Raw genomic sequence first — 19,227 nt, 5'->3', positions numbered from 1 at the left:
CCTTAAATTTATTTAGGCTATTAGCTTCCACAACAAAAGATGGAAGCCTGTTACACCAATCAACTACCCGCTAGCTAAAGGCAAATTTCCGCACATCTATTCTACAACTATCTTTCCTCAATTTGAAAATGTGCCCTCTCAGGTTTTTAGTTTGAGCAAGAGGAAGAATTCCATCAGCATTCAGCTTGCTCAACCTATTCAAGGCCTTATACACCTCAATCAGATCACCTCACAGGTACCTACTCTCCAGGCACTGCAATTTGCAGAACTTAAGCCTTTCTTGGTAAGAGCACATATTTGTCCCCCTCACCAATCTTGTTGCCTTTCTTTGTATTCTTTCTAGCAACTCTACATCCTTCCTAAAATAAGGCCTCCAGACTTGTACACAGTACTCTAGGTGGGGCCTGACCATTGCCTTGTATAATGGGATAATCACCTCCCTGTCCCTGCTAGCAAGATTCCTATATATCATTGACAAGATTCCATGACCTGCCCTGCCAGCCCATCTGCACTGCTCAGCAAACTACATATTTGACTGCACAATTACCCCAGGTCTTTTTCACTTTCCACTTCCCTGAGTGTAGTACCACACAGTTGGTATGTTTCTCTTGGGTTATTGCTACCCATATGCACTACTTTGCATTTGTCAATGATAAACTTCAGTTGCCACTTCTCAGCCCATTTGCCCAACTTATCTAGATCTAGTTGGAGTAGCATACTGTCTTTATTGTCATTAACAACCCTGCCAACCTTTGTATCATCTGCAAACTTGGACATTAATCTTGATATACCTTTATCAATGCCGACCGGGCTAGCCGGGTGGGTAAAGTGCCTGCCTGGTAGCCCAAAGGTCGCGGGTTCGAATCCCGCCTCAGATCAAAGTACTGCAAAAACCTTGGGAGGTGCATTAAGGCCACAGATGACGACGCGCCAACAACTACAAAAAAAAAAAAAAAAAAAAAAAAACCACCATCAATATCATTGATGAATACACAAAACAACAATGGGCCCAGCACCGAACCCTGGGGAACTCTGCTAACATTTGTCCATGAAGAGCAGTGTCCACTGATTACCACTCTCTATCGTCTCCCACTCAACCATCCCTTTATCCATTGTAGCAACTTGCCCTTAATGCCATACCTCTCCAATTTGTACAGCAGTCTTACATGTGCAACAGTATCAAAAGCTTTCCTGAAATCCAAGTATATGATATCAAAATTATTTTTTGGCATTTAGTTCCTTTGTGATCACACAGTATCCAATCAAATTGGTCAGACAAGGGCTCACTTTAACAAACCCATGCTGTGTCTTAACTATTACTGCAGTCTTGTCTAGATAATACTGCAATGCTTCTTTAAACAGTGATTCCATTATTTTCCCCAGAACACAAGTTAAACTAACAGGCCTGTAGTTACTTGTGTCACCTTTTGAACCCCCTTTGTGAATTAGTGATACATTTGCACACCTCCAGTCCATGGAAGCTCTCATAATTATGGCTAAGGGTTTGCTTACTTCCTTTGCTGCCTCCTTTAATATAACTGGATAAATCCCATCCACCTCAGGTGCCTTCCTTATGTTTAACTTCAACAATTTCTCCTCCACTTTGCTCTCAGTTATTACAAAATCACTTAGCTCCCTGTTAGTGTTTTAAGCTATAGAGAGAGTTTAGATTGTTAATTGAGAGAAATATTATGGAAATGATAGCATGTATTAACAGATTAAATGAGAAAAATGAATAGATTAGATGTAAATGACTTTTGGTTTTATATTTGTGTCATTGCTCTTGAGAAACTGACACCTCACATAATATATGTAAGATATATAATATACAGGGTGATCCAAAAGTCAGTAAACAATTAAAGAATCGGTATTTCAGTGAATTTTTGATGTATGGTAAGAGATTAGAGCAGAAATGCATAGAATTACGTGATTTTTCCCCAAAAGAATGTGAAATGATTATTTCCAAATATGGCCACCAGGTGGCACTTGATATGTAACACCACAAGGCACCTCACTATAGTAAATGTCCAATGTGGCGGCCTTTGTTGTCGAGCACTGCCTGAAGACGAGTAACGACGTTATGGACAGCATGAAACAGCATTTCTGGAAGTATCATTGATACCTGCCATCATAGCATTGCCAATGACGTTGGGTGATCTCCGTAAACCCGTGACTTCAGGTAGCCCCATAGCCAAAAATTGCAGGGTGTCAATCGCAGGTCTGGAGACCTTGGTGGCCATTCATGCTGAAAGTGACGGCTTATCGCTTGATTCTCTCTGAACGCTGAGAGTAACAGTTGTTTCACAGGAGAAGCAATATGGGGTGGTGCTCCATCCTGCATGAATGTCACAACATCCATAGCTTGCATTTCCCCCAGGCTAGGGATATGCAGTTTCGTAACAGGTCAGCATAACACTGACAGTTTCAAAACCAGAGCCACTGATTTGCTGAAAGAAAAATGGCCCTATAACAAAAGAAGAGGTAATCCACACAACACCGTTACTTTTGACTGATGCAATGGAGTTTCCGTGTAAGCTTGAGGGTTTTCTGTCACCCAAATTCTGCAATCGTGTGTTAAAAGTGTCACTGAGAGTGAAATGGGCTTGATCTGTCCACAAAACATTTGACAGCCAGTTGTCATGTTCTTCAATTCTCTGAAAGAACCATAATGCAAATGCTTCCCACTTTGCAAAATCGGGACGCTTAAGTTCTCAAAGGTGTTGATTTTTGTACGGATATCTATGGAGGACTACTCTTTGTGCTCTCCACACACTCCCATATGGGATACCAGTTCGACGTGAAACTTCATGAGAGTTTGCTTCTCCACGTGATGATGCCATTAGAGTATCTGTGTCTTCCGCAGCTGCAGCACATGTTGATGGTCTTCCACTTCATGGACGATCTTGTACAAATCAATTGTCTCAAATTTCTTAATCATCATCTTTAGTCCTGCAACAGTCATTGGTCCTTTACCATGTTGCATACCCTTCAGCTGACGGAAAGATCGCAAAGCTACAGTTGCAGATTCAGCGTTAAGGTAATAACATTTCACCAACAGTGCTTTATCCGGTAATGATAACATGACTGCTTAGCTGTTGTCTTTGCAGTTTCTTTATAAGAGACACTTATGGTACAGCACCACCTAGCGGATATATTTGGAACTAATTGACATTCTTTTGGAAAAAAACCCACATAATTCTATGCATTTCTGCGCTAATCTCGTTACCACATGTCAAAAATTCACTGAAATACCGATTCTTTAATTGTTTACTGACTTGGATCACCCTGTATATACTCTTGTGTGTGTGGGGGGGGGGGATATCCCTCAGCTCCTGGAAATTCTCAACTTTTAATACAGTCATGTAGCTAATGGGGCTTAGTGCTTGAGGGGAGCTACTGTAGGAAAATCATAACAATGGTCACCGACAGCAAAACTAAGGTAAAGGGAAATAATTAATAAATAAATAACCCCCCCCCCACACAACCTAGATTTGGTTTTCTCACCAAGCTTAACTGTCCGTCCCTTTCTTTCATTAATACGGATATAGTGCCATAAAGTCAAAAAAGGAAATAAGGTTTTTTTTAAGATGAGGGAATAAGGATGGGGGTTAAACTGCAACTTGTCTAAGACTATCTCAGTACAAAGCACCAACCAGCAGAGAATCTAAAAGGACGTTTTCTGCCGCTAATTAAACATGTACCAAAATTAGATCCAGTTTAAACGATACTACTGAGTTTCTTATAAACTCACTTTATTTGGATGGGTAGTGTGGAATCTTCGACATAACCAAAATTTGCAGTTTAAATATATATATATATATATATATATATATATATATATTTTTTTTTTTTTTTTTTTTTTTTTGTTTCTAGAATAACTGTATGTTAAATAATTTTTTGTCATAATATTTATTATTGTAATAAAAGTTTGATTTAAAACGTGAATTCAAGTAATCACTTTTTTTCCCTTACTTTATTGCACCTAATTTTCATCAAAATTTATTGCGAAAAATGTTTTTTTTTCCGGAATACCAGTATCCCGGTTTCATAAATTAAAACTACCGAAATACCGGTATTAAGATTTTGACCGGTATTGTGAGCCGATGAACTAACATGAACTGATGAGACTCGTGGCAGAGAAGAAAAACGAATGGGGTGCATAAGTTATCTGGCAACACAGAAGCCTAAAAGAGATATAAGCTAGCCTGTAATCATGTCATAAAGGAGGCAGGCAGAGGCAGATTACGAAAAATCTCCGGCAAAGGATGCAAAGAAAAACAGCAGACTTCTTTTTACTTATGTAAACTCTAGAAGGAAGGGGATGAATCAGATTGGTTCACTTGATATCAATAGTTCAACTGTTAATGATCCTGGTCAGGTTGCTGACAAACAATATTTTGCATCTACATTCACATGTGAGAAATTCTTTAGGGAAGTGGGGGCCAGATGTTTATCAAAACTCTAACAGGGGTGCAAATGATTTTGTAATAACTGAGAGGAAAGCAGAAGAGAAATTGTTGAAGTTAAGAAAGGCAGTGAAGGAAGTAAGCAAACCCTTATACATAATTAGGAGAGCATCCTTGGATTCAGGGGAGGTCCCTACAGACTGCAGATGTGTGAATGTATCTCCAATTCACAAAGGGGATCGATCAGAATGACACAAGTAATTACAGACCTGTTAGTTTAACTTCTGTTCCGAGGAAAATAAGGAAGTCACTGGTAAAAGAAATAATGTAGGATCATTTGGCAAGACTGCAGTTATACTTCAGCCACAGCATGCATTTGTTAGTGGAAAAATCTTGTCTGATTAATTTGCTTGGATAATACGATGTGGTCACAAGGGAACTGGATGCAAAAAATATTTTGATATCACACATTTAGATTAAATTAAAGCTTTTGGTAATGCTGCACATAAAGCGATGTTCGAGTGGGAGAAGACAGAGAGTGGTAATCAATGGACACTGCTCTTCGTGAGCTAATATTATGAGTGGAGTGCTTGAGGGTTCGGTCTTGGGCCCATTGTCATTTTCTATATTTATCAGCGATATTCATGAAGGCATATAAGGTTAAATGTTGTCCAAGTTTGCAGATGATGCAAAGATTGGCAGGGTGGTTAATGACAGAAATGACGGTATGCTACTGCAATGGGATCTAGAAATGCTAGGCAGATGGACTGAGAAATGGCAAATGAAGTTTAACGTTGACAAGTGCAAAGTACTGCATATGGGTAGCAGTAACCCCCTGAGTAACATACAAACTGTAGGCTACTACAGTCATTAGAAAATGAAAGTCTTAGGTGCAACTGTGCAGTTGGACATGAAGTTCTCTGAGCAATGCAGGCAGTCTGCTACAACATCTCATTGGGTTTTGTCAATGATAACAGGAATTTGGTTAGCAGGGATAAGGAGGTGATTATCCCATTGTATAAGGCAATGGTGAGGCCATATTTTAGGAAGGATGTGTAGAGTTGCTAGAATGAGTACAGAGAAGGGCAACAAGATTAGTGAGAACAAAGGGGTGCTCTTACCAAGAAAGACCTTCGGTTCTGCAAATTGCACTGTCTGGAGACTAGGCACCTGCAAGGTGACCTGTTTGTGGTGTTTACTGCATTGAATGGATTGAGCAAACTAATTGTGATGTGATTCTTCCTCTTGCTCAGATTATATGAGGGGCACAAATTCGAACTGAGGCAGGATGGTTGCTGAATAATTATGCAGAAGTTTGCCTGTAGCCAGATGGTGGTTGACTGCTGAAACAAATTTCCATCTGTGGTGGAAGTTGACAACTTAAATAAATTGAAGGAAGAACTAGACAAACTATTGGAGGGAATAAATAGGTGAAATGAGAGGTGGGTCCCCCTCTTTTGGCTGATGTACCAGCCAAAAAGTATAAGCTTACTTTCTTGAATCATATGCCATAACTACTAATACTAATTCATGAGCAGATAACCGAAAAATCTGCAATCAAATAAAAGGTAAAATTCACTGAAAAATATAATAAATAAAAACAGCTTAAGTATTAACAATTTACCTTTAGCAGTATTGATAAAATAAGGTGATATATATCCCCTGTCAAATTTCATTCCTTCAATGACCTCAAGCTCATCATCCAGTGTCTTTCCATCCTAAATAAAGTGCACATTATGCATATCATTATTTTTATGAAGTAATTAAGATGTCTAAAAACATACATAAGTAAACCATTTCATTAACAAACTTTTATAAGACATCCTTCAATACATTTCAACGAATGCACATACCAATGTTCCATTCAGAGGCAACACTTAAATCCCGAAGGGGGAAAAATATCCTAACCTGCACATTTTACAAGACAGCAGATTCCATGTTCCAATAAAGATCTCCCACAAACTACTTTCCTTTGTTTATAAAATACAGTTCGGTCAAATTATGCAATTATGAGCTTGGAAGTTAGCAAACTCATAATTACAGTAGTACATTTCAGATGATGACTGTTTGACCCACAAAACAGTTAAATATGGCAATGTCCTAGTATTCTCTATTTTTTAAACACCTCTGATCCCATGGCCATCTTGAACAATAAAGGAGAAAATTAAGCTGAATACAGTCAGTCCTCGTATAACACATGTTTACATTACACAAATTCGATCATATACGATTTATAAATAGGGGAACGATATCTTATATGACACAAACCAAATTCGCTTATGCACGATTCGCCTTTGTGTTTACAAGAAATGGCAGTCGAACGCAACACAATAGGAATGAAGAGAAGATTCTGAAAAAGTATTTATGTTTTTTATATCAGTGAAGGGGAAACACATTTCATCATAACATAAAAACCAACACAATTCCAGCTATCGGTATAATCGCAAATGCAATTAGATCGAGTTTATACCAGTTTATAACAGATTCCACTAGCAGAAACGCAACTGGAAATTGTTTTTATTGTTTTATGGTAGTAACCCCTAGAAATGTGCTTTAGTAAAATGTGAGGTGTTAATAGTGTATCTCTGCCTTTACGGTGTTGTTTATTCAGTTGCTACACGCACGCAGCTTTGTTTATATTTGTATCAAGCATGCCTCCTCGTTTTGCAATTGTGCTTTATTCCCTAGAAATGAGTAAAATACTAAAAGGTGTGAAAAGGAAGTGGCCTGGTGACGACACTGCAGATTCACAGAGAAAAGAAAAGCAATATCAATAAATAGAGGCGGACTAGGTCAAAAATTCTTACCCGGGAAAATTTGTAGTGGCCTCATACTATGGCTTATGGCCAAAATCACACCGGCCTCCGGCCCACCGGGGTTTTCCAGGTAAGGCTTATGGCCAGTCCGCCTCTGTCGATAGAGAAAAATATGAAATTGTGAAACGCTTTGAGCAAAATGAAAGACCATGTGATATTGCATGTGCTACAGACCTAAATGAGGCAACGCTGGGAATTACAAAGAATGCAGAGAAAATAAAAAAAACTTTCGTAGCAAGAACAACTCAAAGTGTAATTAAAATCCATTAGATTAAGACAAAGAATTGGAAGAGATGGAACGGCTGTCATCTGTTTGGATCGAAAATCAAATAAAACACAAGTTTGCTTATGATAGAAGCAAAAGCATTAGCAATATTTTATTACGTAATAGTTGTAATAAAATACGTATTTTATTACGATTATTTATTGTGTTTGGTAATGTTTTGGTTACAAATGTGTGTTCAATCTTGGGTGGTCAACACCTAACCCTATTTTTCCCATAGGGCCTGTTGTTTATATTGCACGATTTTGCATTGCACGAGGGTTTCTAGGAACACAACTATCGTGCTATATGAGGACTGACTGTACTGATGAAAACAGATTGCACACTATTCAGCAAACTGGAAGGGCTGAATTTAATTTGATTCAAACAGCTTTGTCATACCCAAGTGTGCACTACCAGTAATGGTAACTTTTCAAAAGACACAAAAGGCGTAGTTGCCCACTTTCCAAATTTACGACAAAGAATCCTTTTTCACTTGATTTGACTCCTCTGTCTTACCACCAACAACAGTAATTATTGTACTTAGTATTGGCTTAGTATCAAAGTTTGCAGATGATGCCAACCTTTGTATCTGTTGTTAATGACAGTGATGGCAGTGTGTTACTGCAACAGGATCTAGAAAATTTGGGCAGATGGGCTGAGAAGTGGCAACTGAAGTTTAACATCGAAAATGCAAAGTACTGCGTATGGGTAGAAGTAACCCCAGAGAAATGTACCAATTGTGTGGTAATACACTTAAGATGGTAGAAAATGAAAAAGACCTGGGAGTAATTGTACAGTCAGATATGAAGTTTTCTGAGCAATGCAGACAGGCTGCCAGGGCAGGTCATGGGGTGTTGTCAATGATATACAGGAATTTTGCTAGCAGGGAAAAGGAGATGATTGTCCCTCTGGTCAGGCCACACCTTGAGTACTGCATGCAGGTCTGTAGGCCTCATTTTAGGAAGGATGTAGATTTGCTTGAGCATGTACAGAGAAGGGCAACAAGATTGGTGAGGGGAATGAAGGAGTCCTCTTACCAGGAGAGGCTTAAGTTCTGCAAATTGTAGCAGCTGGAGACTAGGCACCTGCAAGGTGATCTGACTGAGGTGTATAAGGCCTTGAATGTGTTGAGCACACTGAATTCTGATGGGATTCTTCCACTTGTTCAGATTATGAACCTAAGGGAGCATAAATTGAAATTGAGGAAGGGCAGAGGTAGAATAGATGTGTGGAAATTTGCCTTTAGCCAGCGGGTGGTTAATTGCTGGAACAAACATTTAGAGGGGATTGTTTTGTATTTTTTTTTTTTTTTTTTTTTTTTGGCTGATGCTGCATAAGCTCATACACTTGCTTTCTTGCATCATATGCCGCTACTACTACTACTTGCATGGTGCAAAGCTAATTTGAAACATCCTAAAATTTCAAGACACACGAAAGATTTTCCACATATTGTAGAATCTGTAAAATGTAAAGTGCTTACTTTATGTATGACGTAAAAATTTTTCAATAAAGTTGTGAGAAACAAGGTGCAATCTTACATTTGCAAATAAATCAACATAAGACAACAAAGAGCACATATAAAAGAATACAAAAATAAATGCACCATTTCCCTGCCACATGTTTATTCACATTACTTATCACAGAATAACCCTACTCAGAGTTCTGCTAATGATACAAGTGCATTGTGAATAAAGGTTTCACAAGAGTGAAAAGGGGGGGGGGATTTAGTTGGGGAAAAACAATAAACAGTAAACATTATTACAATGAAATTGCAAAACAGGGAAAGAAGGGGTAGTGATGGTTCTGAAAAATGTGGTGCCCTTTTAAATTGCTACAGTTGCTAGTAGTCAGAATGATTTCAAGCTACATACATTCCTCATGGTGACCTTTCCTAATAATAATAATTGTCAAATCGAAAGTTTCTCTCTATACCAGAACTGGAAGGTGAATACACGGTTCAACACTGGGCATCTTCTTCTGGATAACTTGAAAGACTAGGATTTGCTTAAAAAAAAAAAAAAAAAAAAAAACCATCTTGCATTTAGTGTTGGTAATGTCCATGTTATAGTAGGCCTGAAAACTTCAGTAACAAGGATATTAAAAGTGCAGACTGAACAATTGGTCATAATGAACTCATCTTTTCATCTGATTAAATTGTTTGATGAAAAGAGGAGACTGCATGCATTTTGACAATTGAATATTCGGTTGTCATTTACTATCTTAAAAGGAATTGCTAAAAGCAAAGCTGACCACCCCCCTGTAAGCCCACCACCCATCAGAATTGGCCAGTTTTAACGAACTGTCAAAATTATATTAATTTACATATGGAAAACCCTTTAAGTCATGGATTCTGTTTTAATAAGTATGCCAACTTATAACTGTGAACCAATTAGTGGGAGCAGTAGAAATTCCTAAGAGATACTACATATGTTAAATGGAAAATGTTAGCAAAAAATAATTCTAGAGACTATTTACTATTTTAAACCTTTAACCTGCTTACAATACTTATTGAATCGTCTGCAAGGATGGACACGTAACCTGGAATGTTCAGAGATGGGTCTAGATGTATCAGAAGCCCAATGTGTGCCAGCTGAACATACCCAAGACCACTACCGACCGTCCACCTGCCCGAACAGTTCCTCGCTGATTGACATGATGGGTGCATAGCTTTGTGTTGTTTCCACCAGATACGCACCCTCCCATCCGCTCAAAATAACTGAAAACGGGACCAGGAGACCTGCCTCCAATCATCCATCCAAGGTCCAGTGCCAACGTTCTTTCGCCCAGTTGAGGCAGAGTCCTGTGTCGCGACGTTAGTAATGGGACTCTGGTAGGTTGGTAGCTCCCGTAACCTATTGCGGCTAATGATCGCCTGATGGTTTTGGTGGAGACATTTCTGGAAATTCCCATGAAGTCAGCAGTGATTTGTGCGACTGTGTTGCTCTCCTCCAGTTGGCCGAAACAATGTGAGACAGAAGTCGACGGCCACATTCACCCACTACCTTTCTCTGCCCATAGCGCTGAATGAGATGTTATTCCAGAAATAGCAAATTCCCGATACACTCTTGATACTGTTGAACAGATATAGTGCAATTTCTGCACCACCTCCACGATAGTGACCCATGCGTCAGGCACCCACTATCACCCCTCTTTCGAAGTCGTTTTTTTTTTTTATTTTTCCATACGTTTATCCATACTGACATCAAATTATCGCCTACGTGAATGAAGTGTACCTCTGTACCTGCCAAGCAGTGGGTTCATCCACTAGCAAGGGAGATGACAGCATCACAAGTTACCAAGGAACCAGGTATCCCATGAATTCTGTCCTTTCAGTGTAAATGGTTGAAATGAAAGTCCCAGGTGCCTTTCTTATGTTTAAATTCAACAATTTCTCTTCCATTTTCCTCTCACTTATAACAAAATCATTTAGCTCCCTGTTAGGGTTTGATAAATGTCTGGTGTCCCCTTCCCTAAAGAATTCATCATATGTGAATGTAGATGTGCATTGCACATATAAGCTTCATGGTACAGCACCCAACATGCCATAAGCAGTCGATATACGTGTGATGTAAAAGTAAAGGCACATGAAATGACTGCTAGATTCTGTCAGCACGCTGAACTCTGGGCTATTTGGCTTCAATGATTCACTTTTGTTATAGCTTGCTACACACTTTTATTTAATATTTTTCCTTTTGTTGAGGTTAGTTTATATACATAGAACAAACTTTGATAAAACTGAGTTTTGTTCTGATTTACAGCACTTTGCCAGCTAACAATGGGCTGTGCACTTTGAGTCTAGGAAAACTGATCGCCAGCAATTCACCGCCACGTCAGTTTATTGCGTTTTACCATCTAGAAGCAATGAGATGTGTTTGGTAAAATCATAAAAAGTTATTTTTTATTTAAGTTTCTGCCTTAATCTATGATTAGCATATTTTTGGAATTCTATGAACTGTGAGGGAATAGTATGGAAATAAAAAAAAACACTTGTATGGAAATATGTAATTTAATAGGTACATGTATCACAAAAATCCATTATTTGAACAATATAACAATTGGTTAATTTTAAACTAAACTAATTATAACATTAGATATGTCATAGTACACTGCAAAAATTCAAAATGAATGTTTATGCAATCTTCAGAATCAGTCACGTTGGGATAATTAATTACTAAGAAACTGTAATATTTACAACACAGTATGTAAATTATTAATAAGAAATATTATGCACTATACCTCTTAGATAATCAACAATATCACCCCGTTCATCGTATGCACTAACAAGCCTTTTAATTCGTAAATCACAATCGCGATACTTCTTTTTTTTTTTTTTTTTGTCGGCCGGATCACTTCCACTTAAGTTTAAGGAATTAAGTAGGTACCTACCTAATTCCAATTTTGGAAAATAACAGGCAATTAAATTAAAGCACCTGCAATGGTAAGTATTTCTAGGAAATGTATACCTAGCATATAACTTCCATTTTTAACTGCACTTAATTCTTAAATAACATCTATAGAAAAGCCATATTTTCAATTTAAAATGACCCATAAATTTATATAAATTATATGCATTGCCTGGCGATAAAATAAGCTAGCGATCATTTGTAGGCTATAAATTGTTTATAAACTTAAATTTTCTCAAACTTTCGGCAATAAACTTTCCTCGACTAAGTCTAGGAAAGTTTATCGCCTGCAATTCATCGCTAGCAGTTTACCGTCAGTTTATCGCATAAACAATTTATAGCCTATAAATATCACCAGGCAATACATATAATTTATATAAATTTATTTTTAACTTAAGTAGCATGTTTTAGGGAAGTGGGGGTTGGGCGTGCCAATTAGGGAGATGCTTATATATTTATAATTTCTTACAATCACAACAACATTTTCTTATTTTGAGTTTATTTTCCGTCCTTTTGAGTTTGTAAATGCATCATGTCGGTGGAATTTTTGAAATCAGAAAAAGGAAAACCGAAATTGTGCTTTAGTGGGCATGTTTCATAAAGACAGGCAAAATGAAACAAAAATTCATTGGAAGTGTCAAAAAACTCCAAAAAACCAAATTTGCCGCTCTAGTTACTACGGTAAATAACACCATCGTTAAAACATGGAAGGAGCACAATCATTGTGGAGACGCAGCAGGAGTTGAGGCAGCACAACTTCTTGATACCATTCGAACTTATGCAGAAACAACAAATAATACGCCTCATAGTATTATTTCAAATGTTTCGAGAATCTGTAGAAAGCAGCAGCCCCTAAGCTTCCATAAATACAATGAAACGAATGATCCGAAATATAAGAAATCGAAATTTTGATGGCCCAATTCTTCCAATGCATCATAGAGACATAGTTTTTACAGAAGAATATAAAACATCATGCAATGGAGAATTGTTTCTACAATTTGATTCTGGACCCGAGGACAATTGTATGTTAATTTTCAGTACGAAAAGAAATTTGCAGTTGTTAGCGCGAAGTGAACACTGGTATGCCGATGGGACTTTCAAAACTGTTCCTTTACCTTTTTTATCAGCTGTATATGATACATGGATTCAAGGACAAAATATCGCTTCCATTAGTTTATGCATCACTGCCTAACAAGTCAAAAGAAAAGTATGTATCTCTACTACAGCAGCTGAAAGTATTGGAACCGGCTATGCCCCCGCAATCAATAACTATAGATTTTGAGATGGCGATGATGAATGCTTGCAGAAGAGTTTTCCCCGACACTTCGCGATGGGGTTGTTTTTCTTCACTTTTCACAATGTATTTTTCGTTCCATTCAGAATAATGGATTGAAACAACATTATGAAACTGATGCTAATTTTGCTTTAAATATGAGAATTTTGGCAGCAATTGCATTTGTGCCCACTCCAATTGTGACGGTCGTTTTTGAACAGTTGTGTGAAAATGGTGTTTTTCCTCCAGAATCGCAAGAAGTTGTTGATTATTTTGAGGATACATGGATTGGATGCCCAACCAGACGACATCATCATTGACCACCAACATATTACCATGAAATGTGGAACGTACGCCAGCTTGTTCTAGAACGAATAATTCTGTTGAAGGGTGGCATAGAGGATTTGAGGAACAAGTCGCTGCTTATCATTCCAACATTTGGAAATTTATCAATGGCATTAAAAAAGAACAAAGTATTAACAAATGTGCATTGAACAATATTTAAGTGGAAGTGATACGGGCAACAAAAAAAAAAAGAAGTATCGCGATTGTGATGAACGAATTAAAAGGCTTGTTAGTGCATACGATGAACGGGGTGATATTGTTGATTATCTAAGAGGTATAGCACATAAAATTTCTTATTAATAATTTACATACTGTGTTGTAAATATCACAGTTTCTTAGTAATTAATTATCCCAACGTGGTTGATTCTGAAGATTGCATAAACATTCATTTTGAATTTTTGCAGTGTACTTGATTTGATTTGGGTTTTATTGGCGCATTAGCAACTTAGGCTATAATGCGCCAATTTGCAGTGTACTATGACATACCTAATGTTATAGTTTAGTTTAAAATTAACCAATTGTTATATTGTTCAAATAATGGATTTTTTGACTATTTTTGTGATACATGTAACTATTAAAACACATAATCTACCTATTAAATTACATATTTCCATATATGTGTTTTTTTTTTTTTTTCCGTACTATTCCCTAACAGTTCATAGAATTCCAAAAATATGCTAATCATAGCTTAAGGCAGAAACTTAAATATAAAATAACTTTTTTATGATTTGACCAAACACATTTCATTACTTCTAGATGGTAAAATGCGATAAACTGACGCGGCGGTAAATTTTCCAGACCCCGTGCACTTTTTGTGGCAGCATAAAAACTTAATCTTGCAATGTGTGAAGTTTCATCTACCTACATTACGCGAGGACCACAGTCAGCCCTTATTACACAAACTAACCATGTGGGTCAGAAAATTATGTAGACTGGAAAAAAATAAATAATAATAAAAAAGGGGATATTTGGCAGATGCTAAATATAGCCTTTGCTTTCTTACATTCATTTGATACTAACAGTAACATTACTATATGAATGTTTCAGTAATTAGTGTTATTCAAAAAAAAAAAAAAAAAAACACACTACAACAGTAACCACCATGTTGCAGCAATATAACTTTTCAGACAGCACACAGCTGAACAAACCCAACTGTGGTTTATTTGCATATCATAGATTTTTTAGGTTAAATGAATTCTTTAAATTGAGAACGTAAATGTACAACTTTAAGATACCACACCAGTCACTGTGACGATTTTAGTGAGTTATTTCTAGTATGTTGTTAATTATAAAACTGTGCTGCTAGTTTTGGAACAAATCTGTTTGATAATACTAAAATAAAACTGAATAAAAGTCACAAATTCCTTTTCAAGTAGGCCAAAAGATTCAATAAGAAATTAAAAAATAAACAGGCATGTAACATATTTATTATAAAATAGTCAGAATACAATTTTATATGTCATTTCAGCAAAAAATAATGCTTTACCTTTACTGTTATTACTCCCTCTTTCCCAACTTTTTTCATGGCATCAGAAATTAGCTGCCCAATTCTGCTGTCCCCATTAGCTGATATAGTAGCAACCTGTACAATAATAAACAAATTATTATTATCTTTTGGATATTTAAATGATACACAACACACTTCAGTAATATTATACTAAATGTAATAATGATTCAGATTACAATTCCCTAAGAAATTAAAGCAATCCTTGATGATACTAGGCATGAATAATGATGAGAGTAGAGAATATTATTGGGATCTTCTCTGAAATGCTGAGAATTATCCATCTTTGGGTATGTTTGCTGACACCTCAGCCTCAACCTAACACTTTTTCATTTATTCTTCACAAAAAACAACAAAGAAAGTAAAAAAAAATCAGATAAAAGCAAGGGTCAACAAAAATTCCAGGCAAAGGAGTTGTTTCAGGAATGTTCCCTGAAATTTACATGCTGACCAAATTCAAAAGCAACTTATTTTAGGCAGTTACGGAATTTAACTGATTCCCATAGTTGAAAATTCCTTAAGAAATTCTGAAAGGAAGCATGACAAGAAGCTGGACATCACTGGACACCAGAGTTATGCATAGTTGCCCAATCACATTCCTACGTTCCTTTCCACTATTAAACAATTGATTCAATTTTAAAAGGAACAAATGGAATGGCAAATCTTCTGGACTGAACAGTTTTATGATCAATTCATTTATTTTTCAAATTTCTGATATAGGTCTCATACTGCAATCACTACTTTCCTCCTTGCTTTCTTATCTCTTGTTAGATCTTAATTCTAGCTCACAAGAGTAGGCCCCCATTTCCTATTACTTTATCCCATCAATTTACAATTTTCCACTAAACCTATTACCATCCAGGGACCTATAACTGTTTTGACGAGAAAACACACATTTTAAGTTCCTAATAACTGACACACTAATGAACTTTTGGAACACAACCAGTTCCACTTCCTGTAACTTAAAACCTCAGCAAGCAGAAAAGATGTGTAGTGTGTAATAGAGGTGACTTGCTTGGATGACAGACTACTGGGACTTTTACTGTATTAATATTATAAATTTCAAACGCAGTAATGAAGCAACTACATTTGTTGTTTTATAGTAGATGCCCAAGAGACTCAATCAAATATTTTTAATTATAACATATCCACCATACTGTCCATTCATTCCACTCAGTACACAGAGTGGAATGAATGGGCAACAAACAGAATTTCCAGCAGTTTGTCTAATTATGTAAGAATAACGCAATAAATAAGTAAACAATGTAAATAATAGAAATTCACAAATTAAATTTTGTAAATATATGCTCATTGGAAGTTGAGTTGTTAAATATGGGCGGACATGCTGAAGCTGAAAAGTGCTTTATGCATTTGCAATGACTAACATGTAGGTTAGTGCAAAAGCATCATTTTAACGTAGCCATCTACCAAGGTAGTTAAATTAATTAATTAAATTGGCATAGTTTTGGTTATATCTTATATTGTGTTTCCATGGTGTTGTACTACCTCGAATAAATAACACTTCACCAGTGGAGAAGACTACTGTTAGTTATTCTGAGTGGGTACCACCACCCAGATGGCACTGTTTCAAAGCTTGTTAGCTTCTCTTCAGTGGGTGGGCAGATACCCTGGTGTTGCAATAGTGACAACCCAGTTATGAAGTATAACTTCACAATATGAGAGACGCCTGATGGTGTGCAGTGATATTGACTATAAAATAAACATCTTAGTCATTCTACCTCATGCAACAAGGTAGAATGACTAACATGTAGGTTAGTGCAAAAGCATCATTTTAACGTAGCCATCTACCAAAGTAGTTAATTAATTAAATTGGTATCGTTTTGCCAATTAATTTCAGCTTTTCAGCTTTATGCATTTGCAATGCATAAAGCTGAAAAACTTCTTTTTAATCATTTCACTCTCACATACATTTAGGTTTTTGAAAGCTACTCAGAATAACATGTCTGCTTCCCCTTATCTGTGTTTCCAAGTAACTGTACACATCTTACAATAGAAGTCCATAAAATAGCGTTGAAAACCAAAGTACAAAATCAAATAATTACTTAAAATTTAGATCCTTAAGTTTCTGTCAAGCCTTACATTTTAAGTGTGAAAAAGTCGGGGATAATTTCATTTTACTGCAAAATATGGCAATTTCAGAAGGACTGATCAATGGTATGAAACTTATAGTCAAAGTTATGCATCAGAATTGTTTGAATCTAGAAATAATAACAGGAGAAGCTAAAGGAAAATGGGTACTCTCACTCCATGTTTGTTTGTTTCGTTATTTGGTTTTTAGGAGCATTAGCAACTAAGGCCATATTGCTCCGGGGATATGTGGCAGTCATTTCCTGACCTTTCCGCATCCTCTGTATTTGGTGGTCACAGGCTCGAACCCCGGACTAATCAAGAAGTATGTGTGCTACACACTGCCACTCCTCACTCCGTGTAGATTTGACGCCATCCGATTCGACTTTGCCATTCTCATTTAAGAAACTGCAGTTTCCTATTCGGCTGGCTTTTGCGATGACTATAAATAAAAGTCAAGGGCAAAAATTTGATAGTCGGAATTTCGCTTACTAAGCCTGCATTTAGTCATGGACAATTGTATGTAGCAATGTCTCGGGACAGATCATTCCAGCAAGTTAAGATATGGTTACCAGAAGGGCACAAGAATATAAAAAATGTCATTTTCAAAGAAGTATTATAGATACTATACTACATTTTGTACATGTGAAATTGCTATACACATTTTGAACAATCGGAAAGTTGGGAAATGAAATAAAATTTATAAGTTCCTCAGATACAAGAAATGAGAAAGGATTCGACACATACTGGCTTACCTACCTGCTCACGACAAAAAACTGACTACATTTCTTTAGGACAGCTAGAGAAAAACTTGGCTACCAATTGCAAAATTAAATGTTGTAATCTTTCTTAATATGAAGTTTTACGTGCAAGTTAGTGCAAATGCATCATATTAATACACAGCTAAACTCTGAATTAGCAAAAATATGCAAAGGCGGCATCGTTTAAGCTATATCTCATACTGTGAATACATTCATGAGTTGCCATGATATTACACTACTTTGAATAAGTAACGCTTCACCAAAGGAGAAGACTGTTATTACTTATTCTCAGCAGATACCACCACCCTGACGCACCGTTTCAGGGCTATTTAGCCCTTCTTCGGTGGGTGGGTAGGTACCCTAGTGATGCAATGATGACAAAACAGCTATGAAGTATAATATTATAAGTATAATAATATGAGAAGTATAATATCTTATATTGTGAAGGTATTCACAATATGAGATATAACTTAAATGATGCTGCCTCTGCATATTTTTGCTAATTCAGAGTTTAGCTGCATACTAATATGATGCATTTGCACTAACTTGTACATTGTCTAAATCTCTTGCAGCCTGAGGCTAAAGCCCTTAATGTATTTCAGTTTTTATGAAGTTTTACTTAAATAATGGTTGTTACAAAATCCAGTTTCAATACACCATCCAAGGACATCATGACAGGCAGAAATGCATGCAGGCATTTCAGGTATGAGTCATGAGTTCGTTGCTTGTATATCTTGTGACATATATTCTAAGGTTGATCTAGTAGACAAACCAAGCTCAACTGAAGATTTTTTTTGAACCTGATGTAAGGAGTGTACAGATCTCAAATTAAAACTTGGTGCATTATTAGAAGAATTTGAGTCACGGAAGAAACTGATGCTTGATGTAGAAACAAGTGTAACTGAGCGCTCATCAGGGACCTGCTAAGTGATGCATCCTGTTCTGGTTGAAGGAGATTTAGTTTTATTATAAATTACAGAGAGCAAAATGGGTAAAATTTTTTTGTAGTAAAAATAGGTGGACCAGATCCAGGGTGTGTTTCCAGGAGCAACAATTCATTTTGTTACCAACATTGTCAGATTTTAAAGGGAGAAATGTTATTCACCTGGTGGCTACTGATGTTAAACAAACACAACTTGATGATTTGTTGGATAAATATAGAATCATAATGAAAAAGTGGAAAAGTGCTGCAAGTTAGTGAATGTGTCATCATCATCATCAGCCATTTTCAATCCACTGCAGGATGAAGGCCTCTCCAGCAACTTTCCAGTTCCTTCTGTTTTGAGCACTGGCCACCCATTTACTACTCAAAAACTCATGAATTTCATCTATCCATCTCCGCCTTTGTCTTCCAGCTCCTCTTGGG

At 36.8% G+C, this 19,227-nt stretch overlaps 1 protein-coding gene across 1 annotated transcript in view; it reads right to left on the bottom strand.

Annotated features, from left to right (window-relative positions):
- The window catches only part of LOC150079543 (heat shock protein 60A-like), a 141,202-nt gene that overhangs the window by 71,953 nt on the left and 50,022 nt on the right, over positions 1 to 19,227 (bottom strand). Inside the window, exons 5-6 of the mRNA XM_090383571.1 lie at positions 14,995 to 15,090; positions 6,031 to 6,124 (exon numbers count right to left, since the gene is read on the bottom strand). Coding sequence (XP_090239697.1) covers positions 6,031 to 6,124; positions 14,995 to 15,090 — 190 coding nt within the window. The remainder of the gene's footprint in view (positions 1 to 6,030; positions 6,125 to 14,994; positions 15,091 to 19,227) is intronic.

This window comes from Mastigoproctus giganteus, chromosome 10, assembly GCF_048544385.1.
Source record: "Mastigoproctus giganteus isolate SK-2022 chromosome 10, ASM4854438v1, whole genome shotgun sequence".
Taxonomy (NCBI): Eukaryota; Metazoa; Arthropoda; class Arachnida; order Uropygi; family Thelyphonidae; genus Mastigoproctus; species Mastigoproctus giganteus.
Note: the sequence above shows the minus strand (reverse complement) of the source record. Positions and strands in the feature narration are given on the sequence as shown.